The sequence below is a fragment of the Balaenoptera musculus genome, chromosome 9 (genome assembly GCF_009873245.2).
Source record: "Balaenoptera musculus isolate JJ_BM4_2016_0621 chromosome 9, mBalMus1.pri.v3, whole genome shotgun sequence".
Taxonomy (NCBI): Eukaryota; Metazoa; Chordata; class Mammalia; order Artiodactyla; family Balaenopteridae; genus Balaenoptera; species Balaenoptera musculus.
Window position 1 is genome coordinate 94067206 of NC_045793.1, and position 27920 is coordinate 94095125.

General features: G+C 44.0%; 1 protein-coding gene across 1 annotated transcript in view; it reads left to right on the plus strand.

Moving 5' to 3' along the window:
* The window catches only part of POU6F2 (POU class 6 homeobox 2), a 454777-nt gene that overhangs the window by 409571 nt on the left and 17286 nt on the right, over positions 1-27920 (plus strand). The window contains exon 7 of the mRNA XM_036863657.1: positions 22096-22302. Coding sequence (XP_036719552.1) covers positions 22096-22302 — 207 coding nt within the window. The remainder of the gene's footprint in view (positions 1-22095; positions 22303-27920) is intronic.

Below are 27920 nucleotides of genomic sequence, written 5' to 3' on the forward strand. Positions count from 1 at the left end.
GTCTGACAAAAGATTTTATTTTCTCATATCCAATCACTATGTTGTGCACCTGGAACTTACAGTGTTGTAGGCAAGTATACTTCAATTTAAAAAAAAAAAAGATTTTATTTTCTCATTGGCAAATATTATATGAAGTTTTCTAAAGGTGTAAAAATTCAATCACATTAGTGAAATACATATCAACTATCATTGTTTAATAGAATAACATTTTTTCAATCCGCTCATTCTAGAGATTGGGAAATCTATGTTTATGGGGTTAGTAACATTATACGAATTTTACCCTGGCTTTACCCAAGTAATAAAACAATGACCACAATAAACCACCTCAGTCTTTCCACTAACATATCAAATTTCCCCTTTGAGCCCAGTTAAGAGCTCTATCTCCTCATTTCAGGAGAGGCCATTGCATTAAAGCAGTGTGTCCTTAAGTGTGCCCCTCAAGACTCCGCGCATAAAGGGGTTCCCGGTGAGAGGCGGGGAGGCGCAGCAGCTGATGAATATGCATGAGGCCTGGCAGGGGGCCCGCCCCACCGACCGGACGCGCCCCAAACCCCTTTAACTTTTTTAACCCCGCTTTTCCCAAACTCCGTGTCCACCCGCCATCTCGTAGAATTTACACTTTGGGAAATGCTGCAGGAGGTAGCTTGCACGTATCCCTATCCACGTCTTTGAATGTGAAACAATGACTTCAATCAAAAAGGAACCACCTCCAAGGAAGCTTCTGCTCCGCCACGGAGGCTTCGCGGTGATTTCTGCGCCGCTTTTTTTTTTTTTTTTAACATCTTTATTGGAGTATAATTGCTTTACAATGGTGTGTTAGTTTCTGCTTTATAACAAAGTGAATCGGTTATACATATACATATGTTCCCATATCTCTTCCCTCTTGCGTCTCCCTCCCTCCCACCCTCCCTATCCCACCCCTCTAGGTGGTCACAAAGCACCGAGCTGATCTCCCTGTGCTATGCGGTTGCTTCCCACTAGCTATCTGTTTTACGTTTGGTAGTGTATATATGTCCATGCCACTCTCTCACTTTGTCACAGCTTACCCTTCCCCCTCCCCGTGTCCTCAAGTCCATTCTGTAGTAGGTCTGTGTCTTTATTCCTGTCCTGCCCCTAGGTTCTTCATGACCTTTTTTTTTTGTAGATTCCATATATATGTGTTAGCATACGGTATTTGTTTTTCTGTTTCTGACTTACTTCACTCTGTATGACAGACTCTAACTCCGAGTGCACACACCTGCATTGCACGTTTGCAGAAAGAAGGGATCACACACCGCTCGGAAGAACTCCTAGGGGCTGCAATCCGAACACTGAGGGAAGACAGAGAAACGTGAGGCGGCCCCCCAGATCCCCCGCTGCGGTGCGCTGTCTGGAGTCTTGTCACCTGCAGTGACCGGGCAGGGGTAGGGGGAAGGGGTCCTCGCAGGAGATGGGTTTGATGGGAGGCCTTGCTTCTGCAGTGGCTCAGCTGCTGACACGCGGGACCTAATCAGGTCTCAGAGCCGGTCAGGGCCATCAGCACAAGCGCGGCTCTGTCCCTCATTGTGACATTGAATTGTTCAGCCCAACCTTTGCTGCCGGGCGAAAGGTAGCCCCTCTCTCCCTCTCTGGTCCCTTCCTTATCGCCTGCATTTCTGAAATGAAAGGGTTAATCCCATTAGTGTCATCAGTCCAAACAGCTAGACAGCTTAAGAGGAGATATGTGTATATGTAGAGCTGAATCACTTTGCTATACAGTAGAAATTAACACAACATTGTAAAGCAGCTACACTCCAATAAAAATTAATTTTAAAAAAAAAGAGCTGGAAAATTAAGTACCCTCAGAAATCTTTCTTTCTGCCTTCCTCCCCCAGCAAAACTCAGCAGGGCAGTCTGTCCTGTACAGTTAAAGGGGTGGGCAGAAACAGAATGAAAAATCCAGTTTGGGGGTTTCACCTCTGAGGACTGAGCCAGAGAGAACCAAGGTCTCTCTCATCTAAAGCAGAGCTTTGGATTGTTGTGCTGACACATTTTTTTCTCTGGCCACTGCATTTTTTTAAAAAATTCTTCCTCCATGAGCATTTCATTTGCCTAGAAATAGGGAAATGTGTTCTTGTGTAGACACCTGGCCTCAGACAGTTGGACAACCCTTCTGGCTAAAAATAGGAAAGGGGCCAATTAACTAAGGAAGTAACCTAATTAACAGTTGCAATTCTGGACAGGCTGTAAGTTACAAGACTCCAAGCTCCCTCAAAGCTAGTCTGCCTCCTTGAATCTTTGTTTCACTAGCATAGTTTACATTCCAATTAGTGCAAACTTATGGCAAAATAATATCACTAACTAATGTTCATGGAATTTATTTCAGTGTGCAAAACTCTTTAACCATCTTATGTCTTAGAGCAGTGCTAGGTTTAAGCTGAATGTTCCTTTAGGCTAAGTGACTTCTAGAAAAGAATAACGGAAATAATAGCTCCCACGCACTGAGGCTTCACCATGGGGCGGGTGTCATCTGTGGTCCCACTGGGCACTTTACCACCGGTTTGATGATCCCAGCTATGCAGATGAGCAAACTCTTGGGCGAGTTAAGGCAGCTCCCTGGGATGGTACTATTTTTTTTGGCCATGCCACTCGGCGTGCGCCCCCTGCAAGGGAAGCGGAGTCCCAACCACTGGACTGCCAGGGAAGTGCCCCTGGGATGATACCTTTTAGTAAGTGGCAGGACTGAAATGCGAGCCCAAAGTCCACACCCATCCTCCCGCACCTCCGTCACTTTCTGAGGTTCGTTTTCTAGATGCTCGATAGATTCGTCACAAATCCAGAAGCTTCACCGTTCCATCTACAAACAGGAACTGTAATTCTTGCCCTGTCAGCCTCAGAAATTTCTCTTGAAGATATATAAATCCTCACACACTGGAAAACTGTAAAGAGCTATAAATCTTGCCAAAATAAATATAGAGTATTTTAATCGATATTCTCACCATTATTATTTTTGCTGATCAGAGGAACTAGAGAAGTACTTGCAAGGAAGTCTGTAAAGCAATGAGATGATCTTGAAAAGTTGACCTCAGATCTCTGCTTCATCTTGCCAGAGAAAATCAGCAGCAAGGGGTTAGGGTCTGAGGGACTGTAGGGCCCCTGCCTTCCAGCAAGGCATCCTAGCCATGAGGACAACTATGAAGTATGAAGAAAGAAGTCTGTGCTTTATATGGGCGCTCACCAAAGTGAGCCTTTCAGAGCTAAGGAGGAAACGCTATCCCAGTGAATCCTTGACTGGCGCGTTTTGTGGTATGACACAGCAAGATGATTTTAGAATTGATTAAGCTCCCAAAGTGGCAAGGCCCTATACATTGCTAGATCTTTCCCTTTGGAAGCTGCCCCTCTAATGAGGTAAACCCTTGGTAAGAAAAAGAGAAATATCTAATTCTGTATTGTGAGTCTAAGAAACAACTGATCTTAAGTTACACCATCAATTTAATAACAGCTTTTTATGTAATGGAAGAAAATATTAGCACATTAAACAGATATATCAGTTGTTAGGGGCAGCCTAATTTCACCAATATTAAAAATGCAAACTATGTGGGGGTCTTATAATTGAGGAAATGTTATTTATTTGATAAATCACTTTAACCAAATCCAGTATCAGAAAGACTGTGCAATAGGCTGTTGATGATGGCTCTCTTTTTAGTAGTTTTTAGTAAAAAGTCAGGGAAGGAAGTAGAAGCTATTTATGTCTCAGTTTTTCCAACTAAAGAATGAAAATTAAACTTGATTTGGGTCGGGGGCAAGGAAAGAGGGGAAGTGCTGAATTTTGACTTAGCATCTCTAGAGCAATATCAGCTTTTTCTGCAGACAATTTTTATGGTTAAGCAGAGAGGTGAAAACATCAAATTCACACATGAGATGCAGTCCACTTCCCAATAAATGTTCATTGTACCATTTACTACACCATAAGCCCAGTAATGCACCCAACTTTCTTGTTGGCCCACAAGTTGTTGACATGATGCATTCTTCTTAAAGGTGTAGGCATCACAGCATCAATTTACAGGCCAATAAGAGCGAAATGAGAAATAGATCAGAGATAGGTAGCAATGGAAAAGTCACAACTCAGAAAAGTGAGAGGAGCCAGGTTCAAGTTCAAATGTACAGAAGTAAGCCTTCGCACTATCCAATTGAATATAATGCATTATCCATAGAACATTGCTCCAAATTGCTGTTCATCTCACCACCTAACACTTTCCACCTTGTAAAATTAACAATCTAAGTAGATCCCAAGAAGATGTCACAAGGTGAAGAGTTTAGAATACAACAGTAAACTCAAGATGTGATACAGCTTTATACATACAAATAAACGGCATCGATCAAGCAGCACACAGACACACAAAGAAAAACACACTACACACCCCTGATCTGACACTTGTCAATAGATAGTCAAAATAAGCCAGTCTCAGGGTAACAGAGACAGAACATGCAAATGTCTATGTGCTCACATGGAAGCCAGCCCACGGTAAAGAGCACAGGCTTTCAAATTAGACTCCATCCCCAAGCAGCTCTGCAACTCCAGACAAGGCACCTAGTCTCACTCGGCCACAGTTTTCTCTTCTTTGCAATGACAACAATGTCATCTGCTCAGGGTTGTTGGGGTATTTAACAATAGTAAATTTAATCAGTTGCTGCCATTTATTGAGCACTTTCTACACGCCAAAGAGTGATTAGTATTCAATATTTTTTTCTTTTTTTTAATTCAACTATAGTTGATTTACAATGTTGTGTTAGTTTCAGGTGTACAGCAAAGTGATTCAGTTATACACATATGCATTCTTTTTCAGATTCTTTTCCCTTATAAGTATCACTAGATATTGAGAAGAGTTCCCTGTGCTACAGTAGGTCCTTGTTGGTTATCTATTTTATATATAGTAGTGTGTATCTGTTAATCCCAACCTCCTAACTTATCCCTCACCCTCCCCTTTCCCCTCTGGTAACCATAAGTTTGTTTTCTATGTCTGTGGGTCTATTTCTGGTTTTTTTAAAATTTGTGTTTATTTATTTAATGTCTTAGGCGGCGCCATGCGCAGCTTGCGGGATCTGAGTTCCCCGACCAGAGATAGAACCTGTGCCCCCTGCATTGGGAAACGCAGAGTCTTAACCACTAGACCACTAGGGAAGTCCCTGTTTTGTATATAAGTTAATTGGTATCTTTTTTTTTAGCATTCAGTATATTGTTTCATTTCATTATGACCACAACCACGGAATATGGTTTATCCCCATTGTACAGATTAAGAAACTTCCAAGATCACCCAGCTGGAAATGTCAGGATTCAAACCCAGTGTTGTCTGATATCAGAGATCACTCTTATTCACTGTGCTCTAATAATAATTGAAAACTTTTTGTTTTGTTCCCTGATGTATCCCAGTGGCTAAAAGAGCACATAGTAAGCATAAACATAGTAATGTAATCTGTGGACTGAATGAAGATAGAGTATTTCATATAAGCTAATACACTATTCATAAGCATGCTGCATGAATTCATCATTTCATTTCATTCCCACAATGATCTTGCACTATTATCTCTAATTTACAGCTGAGGAAATAGAGGTTCAGAAAAGTTAACCAGCTTCCCAGGGCCACAGAGTTAGGAAAAAAGTGAAAGAGCCTGGATTTGAGCCCAGATCTGGCTGCTTCAAAGCACTGCTTTCCTCTGAGGGCAGCTGCTTTCAGCGTCACATGTCTAAGTGCCCACTATCCTCCCTGCCGCATAGTCGTCATTCCATAAATATTATGCTCTCCCCACCTGGATGTATTTTAATCTACTTAGGGTGGCTGATCCAAAGTAGGGTCTATTTAGTATATCGAAGTTTTATATGGAAATGCTTTTAAGCATGATGCCATCTAGCATTACTGTATCTAATGAAAACGGCGTTGGTCTATTTTACTTTCTTCAGTTTTTGAAACTACTATACTAACATTTCAGGCTTGTTGTCAGGAGGAAAAGCAATGGAGGATGTGAAATCTTGGCACAGTGCCAGGCACATAGCGCGTACCAGGCGAACCCTGCCTCTCCCTTGCTCTCTTGACCACCTGGGGTTTGAAACCCGTGGTCGCCCCAGCATGCAGAGAGGGCCAGTTTGATGATTTTCAGTCCGCTGCTCACACTATTAGTAACAGGGTAAGCAGACTACTTGTTTTCTCCAGACTATTAGCCACAGAAGGCTAAGTGATGTCTAGCTTGCCTCTATATCATGACTACGTGGCTGAGGACGTGACAGCATCCACTTTTCCTTATAACAAAGTGTTGTGCTTTATTTAATCAAAAAGCAGGGCCACAGGGGTTTTACCTGCAAGGTTCATTAAACTACTGTTGATTCCCTCTGATGCTCTAGAATAAAAACATTTCAATCCACCTTCAGTAAATCTCCAGGTGATGTTAGCAAGCTCTCCCAGACAACCATAAGGAAGAGATTTAGTGATATGTACGGCTAGGAAAACAGAAATCTGTTTTAAATTCACACAGAATTTGAGGATTTGGTTGCAAGTTGAAATTTGGATTTTAATGTGAGGATCCTCTCAGTATCATTGGTTATAAAAGACAGACTTAAGTTTTTTTTAATATAATAGTTAACATCCTTTAGAAAAAAGATACTTAAATCATTTACATTTAAAAGGTAATATACAGCGAATTCCCTGGTGATCCAGTGGTTAGGACTTGGAGCTTTCGCTGCCGAGGGCACGAGTTCAATCCCTGATCGGGGAACTAAGCTCCTGCAAGCTGCTCGACGTGGCCAATAAATAAAAGGTTTCTTATTTTAAAAAAAGAAAAGGTGATATACAAGTTACTTAGGTGAACACAGAAGGGAGTAACATGGCATGCTACTCAGAATTCTGGGAACTCATTTTGATCTTTTTGAGATCACAAAATCATATACATTTAAAAATATTAAAAAGTAGAGTTTCTGCTCCTTCTCAGCTCACATGAAGATAACACATTAGAAATGGGGATAATGTCGATGGTTTTACACATTTAGACTTGTTCCTGCAGTCCAAACCTAGAGGAATCAGAAAGTATTAAGAAAGAACCTGCTCGGTGCTTTGTGACCACCGAGAGGGGTGGGAGTGAGACTCAAGAGGGAGGGGAAATGGGGATATATGCATACATATAGCTGATTTACTTTGTTATACAGCAGAAGCTAACACAACATTGTAAAGCATTTATACTCCAATAAAGATGTGGAAAAAAAAAAAAAAAGGAAAGAATCCTTCTCAGAAACCAAATCTGATACCATAAACATTGCTAGAAATGTCCCAAATTTTTTAGAGAAGTTAAACAGATTATTTTTTAATTCTGAGTTGTGGATTAAGTTAATTGTTTTATGACTTAAATATCTCCATTGTTCTTCAATGTAAGTATCCTTTTGCCAACTTCTACATGATTTAACAATATACATGAATGAATTCATCTGGCATGACTGTGAAACATATTCCTGATAAGGCTGTACTTCAAAAATAGCTTTGAGGGACGTCCCTGGCAGTCCAGTGGTTAAGACTTCGCCTTCCAATGCAGGGGGTGTGGGTTTGATCCCTGATCAGAGAGCTAAGATCCCACGTGCCTTGTGGCCAAAAAACCAAAACATAAAAAAACAGAAGCAATATTATAGCAAATTTAATAAAGACTTTAAAAATGGTCCCAAATCAAAAAAAAGCTTTGTAATTAAAAATTCCAAACTTCATACTATTGGCATAAATTTTGAGTTGTTGAGCTTAGAACAGGACAGTTGGAAAATCATTATATTAGTGGTTTATTTGTCATGATAAATTAACATTTTCCCAGTACCAAATTTGAAGTACTAGATAAATATAAATACATGTCACATGTATTATACGTGTATATTTATATATTATATATACATATTATATTGTATATATATAATATGCATATACTTTGAGGGACATTTAAAATAGGAACCAGAAAACTATGAAAAACCACAACTGGAAGACTACAGTGGCCCTCTTTACTAACATCTATCAAAACCTGCCTGATGGGGCTTCCCTCATGGTGCAGTGGTTAAGAATCCGCCTGCCAATGCAGGGGACACGGGTTCGATCCCCGGTCCAGGAAGATCCCACATGCCGCAGAGCAACTAAGCCCGTGTGCCACAACTACTGAGCCCACGAGCCGCAACTACTGAAACCCATGTGCCTAGAACCCCTGCTCCTCAACAAGAGAAGCCACCTCAATGAGAAGCCCGCGCACCGCAACTAGAGAAAGCCCTCGTGCAGCAGCAAAGACCCAGCACAGCCAAAAATAAATAAAATAAAATAAATTAATTTAAAAAAAAAAGCTTAAAAAAAACCTGCCTGATGGTTAGGGGTAAGAGTGCAGATTGGTCACCATGAAAATGAGGATGCAATTTTATGAGAAAGACTCATCAGCATAATTCTAATGAGTTATGGTCTTTGTCATGACAAACGAGAAATTCAGTGGTCTCACCCTAAAGAACATTAAAAAACAACATTACTAAGAGGAAATTGAAAAAGTAATACATCGTAGAGTGATGAGGACAACTTTTTTTCTGATTGACCAGGTAGATAAATATTGCATGCAAGTATCAAAATACATTTAGTTTTGCCACAATAGATATTCTCTTCACAAAAAGCCTATGAATCATCCTGGACTCGTGAGACTGGGTGGTGATTAGCAGATGCCTCTTTAATGACACCTGGCGTGGCTTCATTCCCTCACCCCCTTTTTTCTTCCCCCCCCCCCCTTTTCTTAGAGGCTTGTTGTTTATACTAATTTAAATTCAGCTTTACAGCCTGAATGCGCTCACAGCAGTAGGTGATGCTAAATGCATGCTGCGCTTTCTTTTTGCTTTTTCGTTTTCGGAGCAGAGAAAGGTTTATTGCAGGGCCAAGCAAGGAGAACAGTGGCTTGTGCTCAAAAAACCCGAATTCCATGCAGCGCTTTTTTTTTTTTTTTTTTTTTGGCCACACCCTGTGGCATGTGGGATCTTAGTTCCCTGACCAGGGGTTGAACCTGTGCCCCCTGCATTGGGAACACAGAGTCTTAACTTCACCACCTCCCACTGCTCCAAAGAATTAGGGATGGTGGAGATCACTGGTCCCTGATTTAGGTTTTTTGCTATCATTGCTGTAGCTCTTTTTTTTCTCATTTGGGAAGAAATATATAATAAACAGTTCATAGGTCCAGGGCTTCATTTAGGAACGTTTACTAAAGCTTCTAAGGACCAAAGCTGAGTCAAACTAAAAAGTGTGCTCCCAAGCAATAAATAACTTTAATCTGATTTAGTCACTTAATCTGGCATCAACAGGCAAAAGCAGAAATACTTCCCCACATTCTAGGTATTTTTTTGCTGGCATCAAAACTTAAAGTCTTAGGCAAAGCCTTGTAAAGGCTTATAATGTTTGTCTCTCTGCAAAGTGATGGCTTCACCACAGTTGTGATTCTCTCTTGCAGGGAAAAAGAAAATGTTTTAGCAATTCCACAGTGTTGACAGCTGCAAAGAAAATGAAAAAGAACTCATAGTTTAATTTGTAGTCGTTGGGGAATAGAGAAAAGGGATGATGAAAAGAAATGTTTCCAGTTCATCCTTAAGAATTTGTTTTCTGACACATGGAACATCCTACTGGACAAATATAATGAATATTATAATGACAATGTAAAATCTCTGAATAGATTTGGAAATTGAAGCATTAGATCATATTTATAAGCATTTTCATTTCTTCCCATTGAAAATAACATGAGAAGCTACAAGTTGAAACCAAAGCCATGATGGCTTGAAGGCATTTGCTTTTGTGTGAGATGTCACACTTGTTCCTGTCATAAATAATTACAGACTGAAATATACATTTGTTTTTATTCCAATTAGGACTCGAGATAGGAAAATCATAACGTAGTCGCAGATAAAGTGGGGAACTTTGAGAGCATGGTGGAAGCCTGCAGTGAATTCACATGGATCCTTGTGGCGGAATCAAGATGGCAGAGGTTGATTGTAATGTGGTTGCTGAGGAGGAACATTGTTCTGTGAAAGCTGAAGGGCATTCCCCACTGTGTGCCTGTCATTTCTACTCTGCCGTGGGAAGCAGGCAGTTTCAATTGTGTTCTTGGGGACCAGATGTCCCAAGGGATTTTCTTCCCCCCTACCGCCCCCCACCATAAATAACCCAGCCCTTATTAGGCCTTTTAGCTATCTTCTTTTTCACGATCAAAGTTATTGAAAAACAAAATTTAGGATTGTCAGATATTTCTCAGACTCCCCAAATCTAGAACAGTGCCTGGCACATAATGGGCCCTCAGTAAATAGAATGCAGCAATCAAATTTTAATAATATTTGTCTTCTTCAAAAATCATTTTTAAAAACTAACACTTTTCAGGAGAATTTAAGAACCTATTTCAATGAAGGGTGAATTCAGCCGTCCAATGACACATCTGAGTACGCAGTCAGTCCTCAGAAGGAGGGACCTCGGGAGGTTCCCTCAAGTCATTGACAATTACAGCAGTTTCCCTGGAGGAGAAACGAGCAGACAGGACTCCTGTCAACAGCAGGGGTTTTAGTTTTCTGTAAACTTCTGCCATCTCAACCGTCTTCACTACTGGGAGCCTAGGCTTTCTTTTTCATTAGCAGGTTGCTGGTGCCATATTTGACGAGATATACAGAATGCTCCTGTTAATGCAAAAGAAAGGATTTTCATGGATTCAGATAGCTGGATAATTCCCCAGTCTTCTACAGTGGGAATGAGAGCAACGTGGTGCGGCCCAGTGCTGGGCACTGGGATTTGCTGAGTGAGTGGTGGGTGAGTGAGCATGTAAGTGATCAATTTGTACATGAGTAAATGCACAAATAAAACAACACACCTAATTTTAAACCATTCAGAATAGAGCAGATAGGTTTAGACAGTTGCCTACCTTTTCCAGACAAAGTTGGAGGTGGGTTTTTTTTTCCCTTTTGCTAGAAAATTGCATCAAAAATTCTGCCAATATGTCTGTATTATCCATTCACATAGGCATACTTTTAATATGCAAAGTATTAATATTTGTATAAACAACCAAACTCACATACTCCAAGCCTTTGGGTATATGCTAACCATTTGCAATACATTTCCAAGGAGAAGACAGGCATAGCAGAAAGTGGCAAGCTCTCTGTCCATTTCCAAAAAGATCTCTCCAAATTCCACTTCTTTTGCCCAAGGAGAATTGCATTCGCGGTGAGAGTCTTGCTTACTTGAGTTTTGCTGGGAGAACCTCTTTGCATCACTGAGTATTTCTTTCCAATCACAGATGAAGCCAGTCAACCTTTGGTCCCAACATCATGCCCAATGAAACCTTGAGCTAACATGTAGCTAAATTTAGTCTCCACTCTTCTGTCTTCCTCATCCCACCTTCTAGTTGCATAAAAAATAAGCAGAGCAGTAAAGGAAAAACAATGCCATAGAGAAATCAAGAACCCCTAAATAATCCAAAGCTTGCCAATATGCTTTTCAGTATAGTAAATGTATAACTCAGATATAATTTTAAAACTTGTGTTGATGGTGGGTGCCTATACTGTGTTTAAGAAAAGGATTCATTTCCTGGGCACCAATCCCTGTCCACTAGCAACTCCAGGAATAAGCCACGCGGGCAGTTACGACGCCTCCTCACTTCTTTCTCATCTCCATGTAATGTCAGCTTGTATAAATTTAATTTAATCTTTTGATTATACTCTGGATCAAAGCTTTTGTTAACACTTGAGTGGGAACCCAAACAAAAGAGAAACTAGCACATCTCACAAATACAGTAAAATATTTAAGAACAGATATGATGCATCTTAAAATTTTAAATTAAAACAAACAAAACGAAACAAATAAAAAGCACCCCCCTCTAGAGTGTTGAGTTTGCCAGATTCAGTTGTAGTATTGTTGTAGTAGGAACTGTCAACTGTTCAGAACAGGGCTACAGCTGCTAACTTCATTTTGCCAAAGGACTCGAGAAAGATTCAGGTCCAGTAAAAATGATCATTGTATCGTTGAGTTGACCCTTGCCTGGGAGGCCTGTCAGTTCCCTGAGATGTGGAGTTCCTTCCACGATGTTTACTGCTAATGGGCTGCATAACTAGGGTTCAGCCTGTGCTCCATAAGCAAATTGTTCCTGTAAAACACCTTTGGAATTGACATTATTCATCCCATCTTACATCACTGAGATCTAGTAGAATCCTTTCACCCCTGCCTCGTCATTTCTAAGTGGAAAACAAAGGCATACACATTAGATTTTTTTCTTTCTCAACAGTTAAACAAAAGACTGTTTTCACAGTGTGTTTGGGAATTTGGGGTGAGTCTTGGGTTTCACTGAAGATGAGAGAGGAAATGGAGACCCATACCAGCACATCATCACTATACCTTGGAAATACTGCTGATTACTAATGAGGATAATCTTGCTAACATAACTGTCAAATGACCACGTTGAAATGGTCCTGACCCTGCTGACCTACCTTCTCCTAGGTATCGTTCACTATTTTCTCCTTTGGCGTGCACCGGCTTTCCCTGTTAGATTTGTCAGGTTTTCAAAAGCTTCAGAAGAACTTCAGCGACTAAGGCATTTCAGTAGTATCCATTTTTAAGTCCGGAAACATCAACAATCAGTGCTAAAAATAGCAGCAGCTCCTACTTCTCAGAAATAAACCAAATTCATAGTTTATGGGAAAATGTATATTCTGCTCACAATTTTGAATTCTCTTACCTCTGGTAGCTTGTTAAATTCTCTCCTCTCTTTTCCTCCTGTCCTCCTCTTGCTTCCCTTTCTCCTCTATTTTTCAAGCATCCTTAGTTAACAAAGTTGTGACAGTGTGATGCACAAGATCTCCTTTTTTAGTGTTATTGATTGACCTTAATAATTAAGGTCAAGACGGTCCCCATTTGTACCTGCTTTTAAAATCAACAGATAGCAGTGGCTTAGAAAATACTAATATTCACGAATGAGGTCATGTTTAATTTAGCCAAGTTACTTAAATATAGGCCCAAAATGTTTAAATTTAAAAATGAATAGGTCGCATTTGACTTCCCTTGCACATACAGTGGTGAGTTAGCCCAAAGGAGTAGGAGCCTGGGAGACATAAGTTTAAATTCCTTTATGCAGTAATCTATGATTATCAACCCCCTTCCCATATAAGTGGGGAAAGAGGACAGAACTGTTACTTGGGGGACCATCAGCAGAGGCTCCCACTGTCCCTTTCAACCTTCCTGGTGGCCATAGGCCCTCCCCTCCCCCTGGATGAAAGCGGGGGATCTTGCCCCATGACTGCTTTTCAAGGAATACAGTCTTCTGTGGTCACTTTAAATTGCAGATAAGATGCCCAGTCCCCTGACAAAAATCAAACTTGGAAACTAACAAATTTCCCCACCACCAGCAGCCCCAACTGGGCCTCCTTCCTGCTATTGCCACCGTGGAAAAGGGTAACCCAGTCCCTCTTTCTTCCCCTATTGGAATGACTCTCCTTTCCTCAGCCTGCAGACTCTGTTTCTGACAGGTCAGGTTGAGGTGGGGAGAGGACAGATGGGGGGTAAGAATGGCCCCATTTTGCTGAGCACGATGGCTTCTGATCTCTGGGCCGACAGATGGCTCAAGCCAGCTCTCGGGGGCACGCTCGTGGGGTCTTCCCAGGCCCCGCTGGGACCTTCCAGGGGCACATCTTTCAGCTGCCCACTCCCCTCTCAGGGCTTGGTTTCTCCAAGTCCACTCCTCAGGGCTGTCTCCGTGATGCTGTCCCAGTGCCCATGGCTCAGGGTGTCCTCTGGGACAAGGATTTTAAACGGCTCCTACCCATGGCAATGAGTCCAGGGAAACACATGCATCTCACTTATCATTGGGAGCGTGGCTAGTGCCAATGCACTGAAGCTCCGTTTCCTCTCTCTCTCTTCTTCCCCTTCTTCCTCTCCCTGCCTTTTTCTCTCCTCCCCTGTCAGCTCTTAAAGCCACTGCTTCTCACCTCTAGATTCTTCGGGTGTATATACCCCAAACTGAGGAGACAATACTTATTCAAGCACTTTCATTAATGTTGAGGAGAGGAGAAAGCATCCCATGCCCCATCCCTGAGAGTCAGGAAGACACACAGAATTTCAAAAATTCTCTTTATCTACCCTCACCATGAGCGCCTGAGTTCTGGGATTATCTAACTGGTTTTCAGAAATGTCTTCTGTAAAAGCATGAAGATCTAGTCCCTCCTTTGGAACGAAGCACCTATTGAATCTTGGTGCCTCCACCAAAATTCCCAACTTTGCATTCTGTGACAAGACAAGAAAGATTCAATTATTTTTCATGGTCAACTACTGTTTTCTGTTCTTCAGGGTAAAGTCTTTTCATAGTGAAATTATAACATCCAGAAAAAGTCAAAAAAGCTTTTTTGCTACGTAGTGCAAAAGCCCAGGAATTACCACAAAAGCATGTAAGAAAAATGAAGTTATGAACATTTATGGAATACCTCTTTGATTGTTAGAGCACCGTGTTGGGTGCTTTGCCTGTGTTAATTAGTCTGCACAATAACCTTATAAAGTGTGCATTATTGTTCCCATTTTATTGATGAGCAGACTGAGGTTCTAAGAGGTGAAATCATTCACCAGCAATTCCCCACTAGTCAGTGGCAAAGCCTAGACTTGAACCCAGCCAGTGGGGAAATTTTTTCCTCTCTCTCTCTGTATGTTTATCTGTTAAACATTATTAAGAAAAATTACCTTTAATGGCTTTTTGAAAAAATTTATTTATTTATTTATTTATGGCTGTGTTGGGTCTTCGTTTCTGTGCGAGGGCTTTCTCTAGTTGCGGCGAGCGGGGGCCACTCTTCATCGCGGTGCGCGGGCCTCTCACTATCGCGGCCTCTCTTGTTGCAGAGCACAGGCTCCAGACGCGCAGGCTCAGTAGTTGTGGCTCACGGGCCTAGTATCGCCGCGGCATGTGGGATCGTCCCAGACTAGGGCTCGAACCTGTGTCCCCTGCATTGGCAGGCAGATTCTCAACCACTGCGCCACCAGGAAAGCCCCCCTTTAATGGCTTTTAAGAAGCTTTTAGGGGAGAGGATTTTTTACTGTTGTTATTGCTGTTTTTACAACATCAGTTTTCATGCAGATTATTCTTCTCATAATGTGAGTCAAAATGACATTTTAAAGTTCATGACACCTCCAATTCTTTATTCTTGTCTGTGAGTGTGTTTCTAAAGTTGAAGCCAAATAGTAGAGGGATCTTAATTCTAACTGACAGTGAGAAACATTGAGCAGGTAGGTATTCTCAGAGGTGGAATACCTATCTATACACATAAAATAAGCATTAAAACACATGCTGTAAAAAGCTCTTTCTCACAGTTACTCATTAAGAAATTGTGCGTCATCCATTTCTTGCCAGTAGGTCTAAGATAATTTGTCTCATGTCCTGGCCTTTAGTTATGCCACCTTCAGACACACCACCATTTCCTATGCCTATACCCTTGCCAGATATTATTAATCAATCAAGGCACTGTTTCTTCCTGAACCTCGAACCTCCTGAGCTCCAGGAAGCCATGGCCAATTGATTGGTGTTGCCTGCAAGATTGTTTGTCCTTTGTTGAGTGTCTTCCTCTAATTAAACTCTTTCATCTGCTTATCCTCATGCCTTTACTATCTCTGGTTCAGGTTATCCAATAGAAACCCTCTAAATATTCACACTTCTCTTGTTCACCATCTTGGACGCAGCTATGTGCAAGAAGGCACTAGATTGCATGTCACAAAAATAAGTTTTGTTTGGGAAATGATTGCATTCTCCTACTCTTCCTGGATCAACATCCTAATCAGAGCTGCCAACATAACTCTACGTGAGTTTAACCTTAAACCTGGGAGCCCATGAGACCGAAATGAACGTATTATATAAAGAAGACAAAAATCATCCCTTGGAGGAAGAGAGAACGGTGACTGTGACCAGACCAGAAAGCAAGGGGAAGGAGACTGGTGATGGCTCACCAGCAGCTCCTCAGCTCTCAGATGCTAGAAGCTCTATGTTCGAGAATGGACACAGTAATGCCCCGTGTGAACAAAAGCCTCTTGACCAAAAAGTGTTGAGGTTACACAAATATTGGGCAAAGAATCGTCTCAGCTGATGGACTGAAAGCCATGCAAAGTCACCGATTTCCAGCATTGACAGGTTTCCTTTTCTTAAAGATATGTGCAACAGAATTACTTGTCACATTGACATCTGTAATCACATTCTCCATGGCAGAGTTTAACAGCATGTCATAGGCTATTACGACATGTGGCGCATCAGACAACTTGTCTGGTTGCCCTGGGCTTCTGTGATACCACCCTCAACTGCTGCTGATGACACCTACATGCCAGCAGTGAATAAATTCAGCACCCGTTCACCTCCATCAGTCATAATTCGTCCCTACTGAATACCTCAACTAGACTGGGGTCCATAAGGGCATCGTAATGATCACATGGTAGCCCAAGGCGTTACGTGGCTCTGAATTGCTGGGGGTTGCCACAATCACAAGGTAGTCTTTATGGTGGGTTAAATTATAACTACTACTGAATAACGATAGCACACTGATATGTAACATAAGCCACCTCCATTCTTATGGAAATAGGGAGACGTGCTAATGAACACTAGTAATCATTTTAGTGATTGTTTTTAGTTTCTCTTACAACATGGATTTTATTCTCCATTGCAGTTCATGCTCCTAACTCCTATAAGCAAAGAGACAAGTGAACATGAACTGCAACAACCAAATAAGTCCCCTGTCAGAGAGGCCGGAACTCTTTTAGGTCACAATTTATCATTACAATACCATCGTCCTGGTTAAAGCATTCATCAGAGATGAATCATTACCCTCGGAGTCAGGGCAAAGACAGAGGGGATCATTGCAAACGATGCCTGTGCTATTTGCTGTGGGATTGATGGGGCAGTAACTTGACTCAAAATTTTCTAATGTTGCAACCTAGGCATAAAATAGGCCATGCTTTTTGAATTGAAGTGGAAGGCAACGAGTCAAGCAACCCCTGTATGAAGGATTCATTGAAACCTTTCGCTTCACACTTGGATGACTACAGTAGCATCCTAGTGACTGATCTCCTGGTCTGTAGTCTCTCGACACTCTAGTCCATTCTCGCCACATGGTCGCATTCCCAGCTGAAAGAGCTCCATTTCAGTACCCTTCCCCACCCACCCCTCAAAAACCATTCATCGGAATCTCTTCACATCAGAAATGAACTTTGTACCTTGTATTTAAGGACCTGGCAGTTTAATGAATTGTAAGGGTCAACAGCTTTTATTTGGTATGTAACTTCTAACGTTCTAATTTGCCAGTCTAGTCCTTCAGATACTTTCTTAAATTACCAGTCTTGAATCTTTTTTTTTTTTTTTTTTTGGCCAAGAGCATACACATATAAATAAGAAATTAGCTAAAGTATTTTTTTCTATCTGATAATTTTGTTGTAATTATGGTGTAATTGCTAAATTTGCTATCTGGAGACACAAACACAGAAGCACGGACTTTGTTTTCATACGTCACAGGGTATTTAGTTATGAAGTTTATATGTTCATTGATTTGCTTAATAAATACTTATTGGCTAAAAAAAAAAAAAAAAAGGGAAGGAATTTGACCCTTCCAGGCTGACCTGTCACTTGCCCAATGTCTGAACCCTCTTTTGCGTGCAAACTCGTTAACTCACCACCGCCATGTTTCTCACCTCTTGTTTGGAATGGATCCTCTGTCTTGCCAAATCCTCACCTAACCTCCAAGACCTGTGTTCTGCCCCCATTTCTTCTATGAAGTCTTCCAAGCCATCCATCTTCATCTTTCTTCCTCTGAAATCACTCATTCCTTCCCAGTATTTTTCTGAGCACTGACCACGTGAGTAGAGAGATTTTTATCAGATAGTCCTTGCCACTCGTTTGGTGTATATCATTTCTCCATTGGATTGTTAGAATCTTTGCATGTAATGTGCCTGTCTTATCGCCCCCTCCCCTGCCCCAGTTGCATCTTCCTGGTGCCTTACATAGAGAAGGATCTGCAGGTACCAGACTGCTCTGCCAGAGTCCTCAGCATCTCAGGAGAGCTGGAATTTGTCTTGTGTGTCCAGTGCCTGCATCCGGAGTCCCAGCCTAGTGGCCTTGTTTGCTCAGTGACATGCCCTTCCATCATGACGTCTCCTTGCAGTAAATCCCTACCTCTGGGAACCGGAAAATCAAACTCCAAAAGCTAGTCCCAGAACTACAAGCGTTTTAAAAGCGGCCTCTTTCTATCTTTGCCCTCAAATCACCTTTTCAAACCTCAGTTTTGATTTCCTGATTTAGTTGCAACATGTGTAGATGCAAATATTTCCCTTGAATAGCGAAAGGCCTTTCATTTAAAATCTGAGTTTCTCAGGTCAAAGAGCCTCCCGCTTTGCTGCCTGGATTCCTCTCATTTCCTTCTTGGAAGTCAGAGTCCGAGGAGGAGTTTCCGTGCGATCTATGGAAGCGCTGAAAGGAATCGGAGCCGCCTAAGCAAAATTGGCACATCTGACAAGTTTTCAACAACGCAGTGTGTGACTGTCTCCACACTTGGATGCATGGGAACAAATGAAAATGGGCGAGTTGTAAGGCATTGGGGAATATTAGAAAATTCCCCGCAAAGCACTGCCACGTGTTTGACACGCTGAGATGATGATCCCAACTCCCCTGAAAGAGGAACAAAAATGAAAAACGCTCAACTTCACGGAAGCCTTCCTGACTTGAGAACCACCCTTCCCTGCCCTGCCACCTCGCAGGCACAACCTTCCTATGAAAGTGTTCCCTCGGTCAGGCCGTTGCAGGTCCCTCTGGCTCTGACACTAGCACTGTCCTACCCTCTGTAAGTGAGGCTAGGGCCCAGGAAAGAAGAGAGGAACGAAGGGGAGGGGGGACAAAAAGTGGCACCATGTTTTAGCAATGTCACCGTGCAGTAGTGGCAAGTGAGGCTGCACCCGGGGAAGAGGCTGGTAAGATGTTCGCGGTTGCCTTTCTTCTTCTCTCCACCCAGGATGCAGGCAGAGCCTCTCATTACCGCCAGGTGAGCGCCGACTCGTGTCAGTCTTCTCGGGAGCAGAAAGCCGCGCCTGCATCACGGTGTGTTCTGTGGCTGTCAGGTGCCTTGCCTCCCTCTGAAGCCTTCTCGCAGGCTAAACACGCTGACATCCTGCCTAAAATAGAACCCGCAACCCTGCCGCCTAAATGAAGCCGGCTTCCTTCCGTAGGCTTTCAACTGGGGCCAATCAGGTGGAGCAGGGCTTCCCAGGCCCAAGACACGAGGAAGCCAGAGGCGATGGGTCAGCCGCTGAGCTTTCACAGTGCCCTGGGGGCAGGGGGGGTTGCACACTTCACGGTGCAAGTGAGGAGGGCGGAAGTAGTCAGCCTCAGAGCAGGACAAGGAACCTGCTCCCCAGGCCTCCGCGCCGTTGCCCGCGGGGTCGTAGGAACAGCCTTTGAATCCTGGGGTGCTTAATGCAAGACCACTCATCCATAGAGTACTTACGCGCCCTGATCTATGGATGTGGACTCCTCCTGACCTTGCCGGCGCGGATGGGACACGCTCACGGCCAGTGCTGCTGGGGGGACAGCGCAGGCTTGCTCAGCGAGACAGCGGAGCTGCAGACTCCCTGCGGGACCGCTGACCACTCTCACGTAATTACTTGACCTCTATCGGCAGCCTTTGACAACTGCCACGGAGACTAGATGTTCTCACAGCTCCTTCATTAGCGCCCCCCCACAGGGGCTTTTGTGGTAGAAACATGGCCTGCCAAGCGAGGAGGGGGGCGTCTCTCCATCCTGATCTTTGGCACTGAATCCTGTGGTCTCGCAGGTCCTCTGCGGTGCCAGTTGTATCTGGAGTCCAAGGGACAGCTGAGTCCAGAAACCGTTCCTTCCAAAGACAGTTATTGAGAAACTGCGTTCAAAGCCCTGCTTGGGGTACTGTGGGCATAGAAAACGGCATCGTTTATAAACTTAGTCTACAAGCAGCTGATCGTCCGGTGGGAAATTGGGAACAGGATGCAGGGCCTTTCCTAAGAGCAGGTGCCCTCCCGTGTCCTCCCTGTGGTAGGAGCCAGGTGACATTTAGAAAGTGAGCACGTGGGGGGCCAGACCTGGCCTCCAGCTCTGCCACTTGCAAACTCCTCCCCGACCCTCCACTGTCTTGTCAACTAACAAGGGGCAGGACTAGGGCCCACGGGACTGAGCTGTTGTGAGAATGTGGAATGAATGGAAACCGCATCCATGACAGCACTTCCTAAGGCAGTATTATTAATGTGTCGCGGTGGCCCCTAGGCCGAGTCACCACAGCTCACATCTGGGAAGCGGCCCTGGAAGACGAGCAGCAGGGCAGGGCTGCGTGACCATCCTGTGGTACCTGGAGGGAAAGCGTCCAACCCGAGCTCCACAGCTTTCCCCAGGAGAGTCCATGACGTCGGGAAACGGAGATCATAGTTTCTTTGTTTACAGATCAGATTTTTGTTTTTCTCCCTAACCCAAAGCAAGCTTACAGATTAGATTTGTCCCTGTCAGTGGACGGGGACAAATGTGGTCTACGAATGTGGTCAGTGTTTCCAGACCTTATAGACGCCTCTGCTCATGCTCCCTTTCTCCTTAACACGGTGATTGGATCCAGCCAGGCCTCTGCTGTGCTGCGCCACGCCACCCCTTTACAGAAGACAGAGGCTACCAGATGCAAAGAACAGCCTTCCCCCACCTGCCAGAGAAGCCTCGGTCCTCTAACCTTTGGGGCCAGTTTAAAACACATCATTTAAAATGCACTTTTAGGACTTCCCTGGTGGCACAGTGGTTAAGAATCCGCCTGCCAATGCAGGGGACACAGGTTCGAGCCCTGGTCCGGGAAGATTCCACATGCCGCAGAGCCACTAAGCCGGTGCGCCATAGCTACTGAGCCTGCATTCTAGAGCCCGCGAGCCACAACTACTGAGCCCCCGTGCTACAACTACTGAAGGCCATGCACCTAGAGCCCGTGCTCTGCAACAAGAGAAACCACCGCAATGGGAAGCCCATGCACCACAACGAAGAGGTAGCCCCTGCTCGCCGCAACTAGAGAAAGCGCGTGCACAGCAACAAACACCCAATGCAGCCAAAAATAAATAAATTAATTAATTAAATCTATTTTAAAGACTAAATAAATAAAAAATAAAATGCACTTTTAAAAAATTTTCAGCCCTTGGTAGTCATTTCACCTCTATTTTGAGTTTCGAATATTCGTTTATGACCCCAGTTCTCTCCAGCCTTCAGAAAGCTTAGGCTCCTTGACAATGCTGTAGAGGAGGTGGCAGCGCTGGGAATGCACTCCTGTGTCCCTGACTCCAGGACCCGGGCCCTCAACCACTGTGAGCACCAGGGTGCTGCTGGGGTGTCAGGGCGCTGGCCCCCGACCTTGAGAGAGGAGCAGGATGTCGGGGAAGGGAAGGAGGGGTGGAGGGAGCAGGGGAGACCCGAGCAAAGGAGAGGATGTCAGGGAGCGCACTGTGTGTGAGCAGCCCTGTGGGGAAGGGGTGCGGCTCCCCAGCCAGACGAGGGCCTTCAGTGCGTCAGGAGTCCACCCTCCATCTGCTTCTGAGACAGAGCAGGTATCTGTGCTGCCCTGGCAGCATTCACATGTTTCTGCCCTCACTGATGCTTGATTTTATTTTTTTTTTAATTTTTATTTTATATTAGAGTATAGTTGATTTACAGTGTTGTGCTAGATTCAAGTGTACAGCAAAGTGACTCATATACATACACGTATATCTATTCTTTTTCAGATTCTTTTCCCAGATAGGTTATTACACAGTGTTGAGTAGAGTTCCCTGTGCTGTACAGTAGGTCCTTGTTGATTATTTTATATATAGTAGTGTGTATCTGTTAATCCGTGATCTTATTTTTATATGATATTTTCCCCTTCCCTCCACGCACTCGGTCCATGTGTGTTTCTCTCTCCCTCAGATGCTCATCCTCTGCCACTTTCTTCCACACCCGCATCTCCAGATCTGTTCAAGGATTATGAATTGGCTCTCGGGGAGCCTCTGATAGAGGCCAGGGCATGAGCGGTCTTCAGGTGCACGTGCAGACCCTGAACAGAGCCCGGAACCTCACCTGTGGGCCTGTCTCTTGCAGATTATTGGGACCATTCCTCTGATGCCGAATCCGGGGCCATCAAGCCAAGCAGCAAGCGGCACTCAGGGCCTTCAGGTGCAGCCGATCACCCCCCAGCTCCTGACCAACGCCCAGGGCCAGATCATCGCCACGGTCATCGGGAACCAGGTCCTGCCAGTGATCAACACCCAGGGCATCACGCTCTCCCCCATCAAGCCCGGTCAGCAGGTAAGGGCTCCATGTCCAGGCAGCCGTGGCTACCTGGGCACCTCTCCTGACCGCCCTTCTTCTGTTTGGGCTCAGTCAATGAAAAGTCATTTTTAAATTAGAAAATATTTAATCCCACTAATCCTAACATATCAAAACTTATAAAAAAGCAAGTAGCTTTATTCTTCATTATTAGTGAATATGGGTGATAACTATTAAATAGCTGCCAATCTACAAATATGAATATATTCAATTGTAACAGAGACAGTGGCCTGAAATTCAATAGATATGTGTTCTTATTTATCTCTGCTTAGCTGATACTTAACTTTCAATTTTAAAAGTGGTCAAGAAGAAACCAAGACCACTTATGTCTTAACTGTAAATAGAAAAAAAAAAGTATTAAACAACAAGCGATCCCAACCTGATGCTTCTGAGAGTGCTGCCTACACATTAGGGAATGGGGGCTTCCCTGGTGGCACAGTGGTTGAGAATCCGCCTGCCAATGCAGGGGACACGGGTTCGAGCCCTGGTCCGGGAGGATCCCACATGTCGCGGAGCAACTAGGCCCGTGAGCCACAACTACTGAGCCTGTGCTCTAGAGCCCACAGGCCACAACTTCTGAGCCCACGTGCCACAGCTACTGAAACCTAGAGCCCGTGCTCCGGAACAAGAGAAGCCACTGCACTGAGAAGCCCGCGCACCACAACGAAGACTAGCCCCCGCTCGCTGCAACTAGAGAAAGCCCGCACGCAGCAGTGAAGGCCCAACGCAGCCAAAAATAAATAAATAAATAAATTTTTTTAAAAATAATTATCTTATCTTTAAAAAAAAAATTCGGGAATGAAAAATAGGAAGTTCCAACTGGTAGAATTTCATTAAAACCATGACAATCCAGTTCATTTTTTCCATTCAAATATCAATCAAGCACTTTCCTGTATGTTATACTAGAGGCTGGGTACACAGCCCTGAAGAAGACAGACATGGTCCCTGACCTCATGGAACTTCTGATTAATTCAATAAACCTATTTTGATAACCCACTCTACAGCAGGCCCCTGCTTAATAAGAAACAGGGGTAAAAGAGTGACGCTTTCTGGTCTTAAGGAGCTTGTAGTCTTGTAGAGGACACAGATGCATGAGCACAGTCCCACTGTGCAATAAAACAATGTCCTGGGACCTCCCTGGCGGTCCAGTGGTTAGGACTCCGTGCTTCCACTGCAGGGGGCCCGGGTTCGATCCCTGGTAGGGGAACTAAGATCCCATAAGCCATGCAGCACGGCCATAAATAAGTAAGTAAATAAACAAATAAGCAAATAAATAAATAAACCAGAATGTCCTGTAACAGGACAGGTGTGCACAAAGTTTAGTAGCATCACAGAGATGGGAGTGACCAACTTTGTCCAGAGAGTTTTGAGTCCTCACAGAGAAAATGGTTTGGAACTGAGTCTTGATAGATGAGTAGGAGTCAACCAGGTAAATGATGGGTCAACAACATTCCAGACAGTGGGACCAGCAGGCAGGGAAACGGAGGCAGGGAAACGTGAAGGAGGACGGAGTGTTGAGAAACAGAAGGAAGGTTCCTGTGATTGGAACATAGAGGGAGTCTGAGGACAGTCATGGAAGGGGCTTCATATTCAAACTGAAAAGGATGGGCTTTGTCCCTGTGTGATCATGAACACATTACACGTCATCTTTGTGCCTCGGTTTTCTCATCTGTAAAATGGGGAAATGCCAGCACCTACCTCACACAGCAGTTAGGAGGCCTCTCTTACTCCTGCTGGTTCTCGCTCTGAATCTAAACCACTGCCTGGGGAGCCAAGGTCCCCACCGCCCTCTTCTTCGTCAGCTTCCTCGCAGGCAGTGGGACAGTCCCTGGCGAATGTATCGTGAGGACTTCCACCCCCACCCCTTGCCCCCGTCTCTCAGCTATTTTCTTTCTTTTACTATTTACAAGATTCCATTGTATTATCTACCTTCTAAATAGTTCCCCCAAGGGACTTCCCTGGCGGTCCAGTGGTTAAGACTCCGCGCTCCCAATGCAGGGGGTGCAGGTTCGATCCCTGGTCGGGGAACTAAGATCCCGCATGTCGCGTGGCCAATAAATGAATAAATAAATAGTTCCCCCAAATAAAGGCAAGATTGTCCATGTTTCACTGGCTTTTTAATCCCTAGTTCCGTCTGTTCAAACTTATGTTCAAAATTATCTCTGGGGGCGGAAATGAGAAGATCAGCCTCTTTTCGTACAATCTGCTAAAAACTATTTTCTGTCAGCAAAGCCAAGTTGTAAATTGCCAAGAAGGTGAGGATTATTTAGAGATCCACAACATTTAATACAAAGTAGCTCTCACTCTCACCTTGAATTTCTAAGGAGGGTGTGTGGGTGATAGACCATTGCTGTTACATAAGATGACAGCTCTAGATTTGGAGTAGTACAGTCTCGATCCAGAAGGACCTAACCAAGAAACGGCAAGTAAGAGGCAGGTGTGGTGCCACTCCTCAAATCGTCGCCCGCAATCAGCATCATGAATCCATTTCCACAGTCTCTCCCGCGAGCACAGATGCACCTCAGAAGCTTCCTCACCGCACCTGGTGGCCCCTGGAACGAAACCTCATTACCACGGTGGGAACGTCTCGTCCTCTGCAGGCCTAACCTCCACCATCGTCCTTGTCACTGTAGAGTCAGAGATCTCGCAACTGGAAAGAAACAGCCAGCCTCTAGGGGATGTGCCTTGCACCTCCAACTCGTGTCAGTTACAACCAGCCTCCCAGAGAGCAAGACTCTCCTTGCCCGTATAGAAGCGTGCGTCTCTCATATATGTGCATGCTGAGAGGACACGTGTGCACGGCTGAAAAGAGTGACATGCAGACCTTCCTGAATCCTCAAGTCGCGGCAGAGACCCATGGGCCCGTCCCGTTGTTCAAGGCATGTGCCAGTGGTCTATCCAAGTCCCAGAAAGATCAAGGGAACCGTTGATGAAGCTGGTGAGAAATACCAGGAAAATGGCGGCAATTAGATGAATGACTATTACTGTTTCTTGGCATCAGCTCTGATTTGAAACACCTTGGAATGTGTAGTAAAGTTAACAAGTTGGGTGAATCGACAGGAAATACTCAAGTCTGAGTCCCAGATATAAAAGTGGGGATTCTGAGGAGAGTGGATCATAAAATGCCCAGAGTCCAAAAGTAAAAAGGTCACAACTGGAGGTATAAGGATAGTGGTCTTCAATTTTTTCTTTAAATATTACCCTTTACATTGAAGAAATACAATATGGACAACCACTAAAAACTAAAGGATTTCTATTGAACAGTAGAGAAGTTTCTCAGTTTATTTTTTTCATGTGATTTATGACAAATGCTTCATCTCACAAGAGCATAGTTCCAACAGTAAAATATGTCATAAATTACAGGAGCAGAGAGTTCCCTAACTCACACTCAGAAGTCCACTTTTATGGAGTGAAGTACAGAGCTCTTGGGCCAGACGACATGGGGTGATTTGTTTTAATTTAATAAAAGTAATTACATCTTTAATTTTTATACCTGCCTGCCACTAATTAGAAGAGCCTGAATAAAATCTGAGTGAAGAGTCAACCAGTCTTGATGATGATTTATTCCAGTGATGAAAGATTGAGAACCTGCCACGTTATCATCTGAAATACAAACAGTATTTTTTTAAAAATATATACCAGGACCTGATAGCCCTAGATATCACATCAGAGATCCTTGGTGAGCAATGCAAGAAAATAAGAGTGAGAAAAGGACTAGATAAAAATGAGAGACAGAGAGAGAGAGGGGATATCTTTCTGTGCATGAAACAAATTACTTAATACAAAAATAGTTGGCGGGAGCTCAAAAGTAACCTTTTGTTCCCTCCATGGGACTCTGCAGCTTCAAAAGCCAGAGTCACCCAGGTGCCCGGGGTTTGCTCTTACTGTCCTGTGACTGTGAATTAATGATTTCTTCATGAGCAGCACAGACATGATTTTGTGTATATTTATTCTTCCTCTGACTAAATCCCAACAAAAGTTAATGGGAGGGTTTTTTTAAAGTGCCATTAAGGAAATAGAGACATTTGAAAGGGAAAACGTTCTGATTTGTAAAATCAAAGCATTGAAATTTTTCAAAAATTAAATACCATAGCTATAATACTTGGAGACTACCACCCATGAAGGCACTCAATTGTTCTTCAAAATGTAATCTTGGTGCCAATAGGAAGACAAAGGAAAGTGGTTTATTGAACTTAGCTCTCTAAAATGCCATATGATTATCCAAATCCATCCATTCTTTTCAAGTAAAAAAAAATGTACTCACTTCCCTGTTTTTCCCCAGCCCTTACCTGAATCAGTAGTCCCCAGTTTTTTCTTGGAGCCACCCAGAATGAGACACAAATGAGGCATTTCCACCCACAAGGGATCTACAGTAGTGTAGGGGTTTCCTAGACGGATGAAATGTGTGTCAGTGACCCCAATACAAAACAGATCTTTGACCTTCCAGCCACATGTCTGGGCATCTCACCACTATGGTCTCCCCTTGTCACTCCGGCTGAGCTCAGCTGACGGGGGCAGGCTCCCTGCACACCCTGTGCCCCTGGCCTGGAATGCCTCTCCCACCTCCTGTGTCTGGGGAGCTCCCGCCACTGTCCCTCTGCCCAGGATCCCTCCTTCGTGAAGCTTCCCTGCATCATTCCCTCACCTCTGACTTCCCCTTGCTCCATTCACTGTCATCAACCTGTACTGCCACTATGCGTCTGCACCTGAAAGGAGGCTGAGACCAGACCGATTCAGCCTTGCTCAGGACCCCGCCCACGCTGGGTGCGCCATCCATCATGTTCAAATTTAATTGTTGCCAAACTATAGTGTTTCCTTGTCCGGGACACCAGATCCCAGAGCCATGCTCCCAGAAGAGCCCAGCCCAGGCCCTTCTGTGGCTTTGCAATTCTGTGTCTTCTGCATTTTCCAGTATGTTCCAAATGAGCACCTGCCGGCAGCCTGGGGAGACCTTCCACACAGCGCTGTCTTCTCGAGTTCTCTTTTCTCTCTGTCAACCCCTTCCTCTGCACTGAGATCTGACTCCTGTCCCATCCCTGTCCCTGCTGAGCCCTGGTTGTGTGTCCCAAGCTTGCGTGACGACTGCCTTGGCCTTTGCTGCCTGTGTCTGGGCATCGCCCCCGAATGCTGCTCAGGTTCTGATTCTCCTCACTTCCTCACATCCTCATGGTGGCTGGAGGACTGACACTGCCCTCACTTCTCTTTCTTGAGACCATTAGAGCTTCTGCCGTGCCTCCTCCCCTGCAGGCAGGAGGGGTCTGTGACGGAGCCTTACACCTGGGGCTCTTCTTCCTGCTTAGCTTCGAGAGATGTTTCAGAGTCATGGAACTGAGCCAGAAGGAAACCCAGTAGGTCTCCTAAACTCTGCCAGAAGGATAACTCCCTCCATACTTTTCTAAACTTCCTGCAGAGATAACGGAAATCTCCCTTAGGTATCATGTCTAGAAAATTTTTGATAACTGAAATCTCTAGATTTAAATGTCTAGAACATGATACCCAAGGGAGATTGTAGTTATCAAAATTTTTCAAAATTTTAGTCCTCAAAATTTTTCCAGTTAGATTGTCCTGAGGTCAACCCTGAATCTTTCAGCAAATTT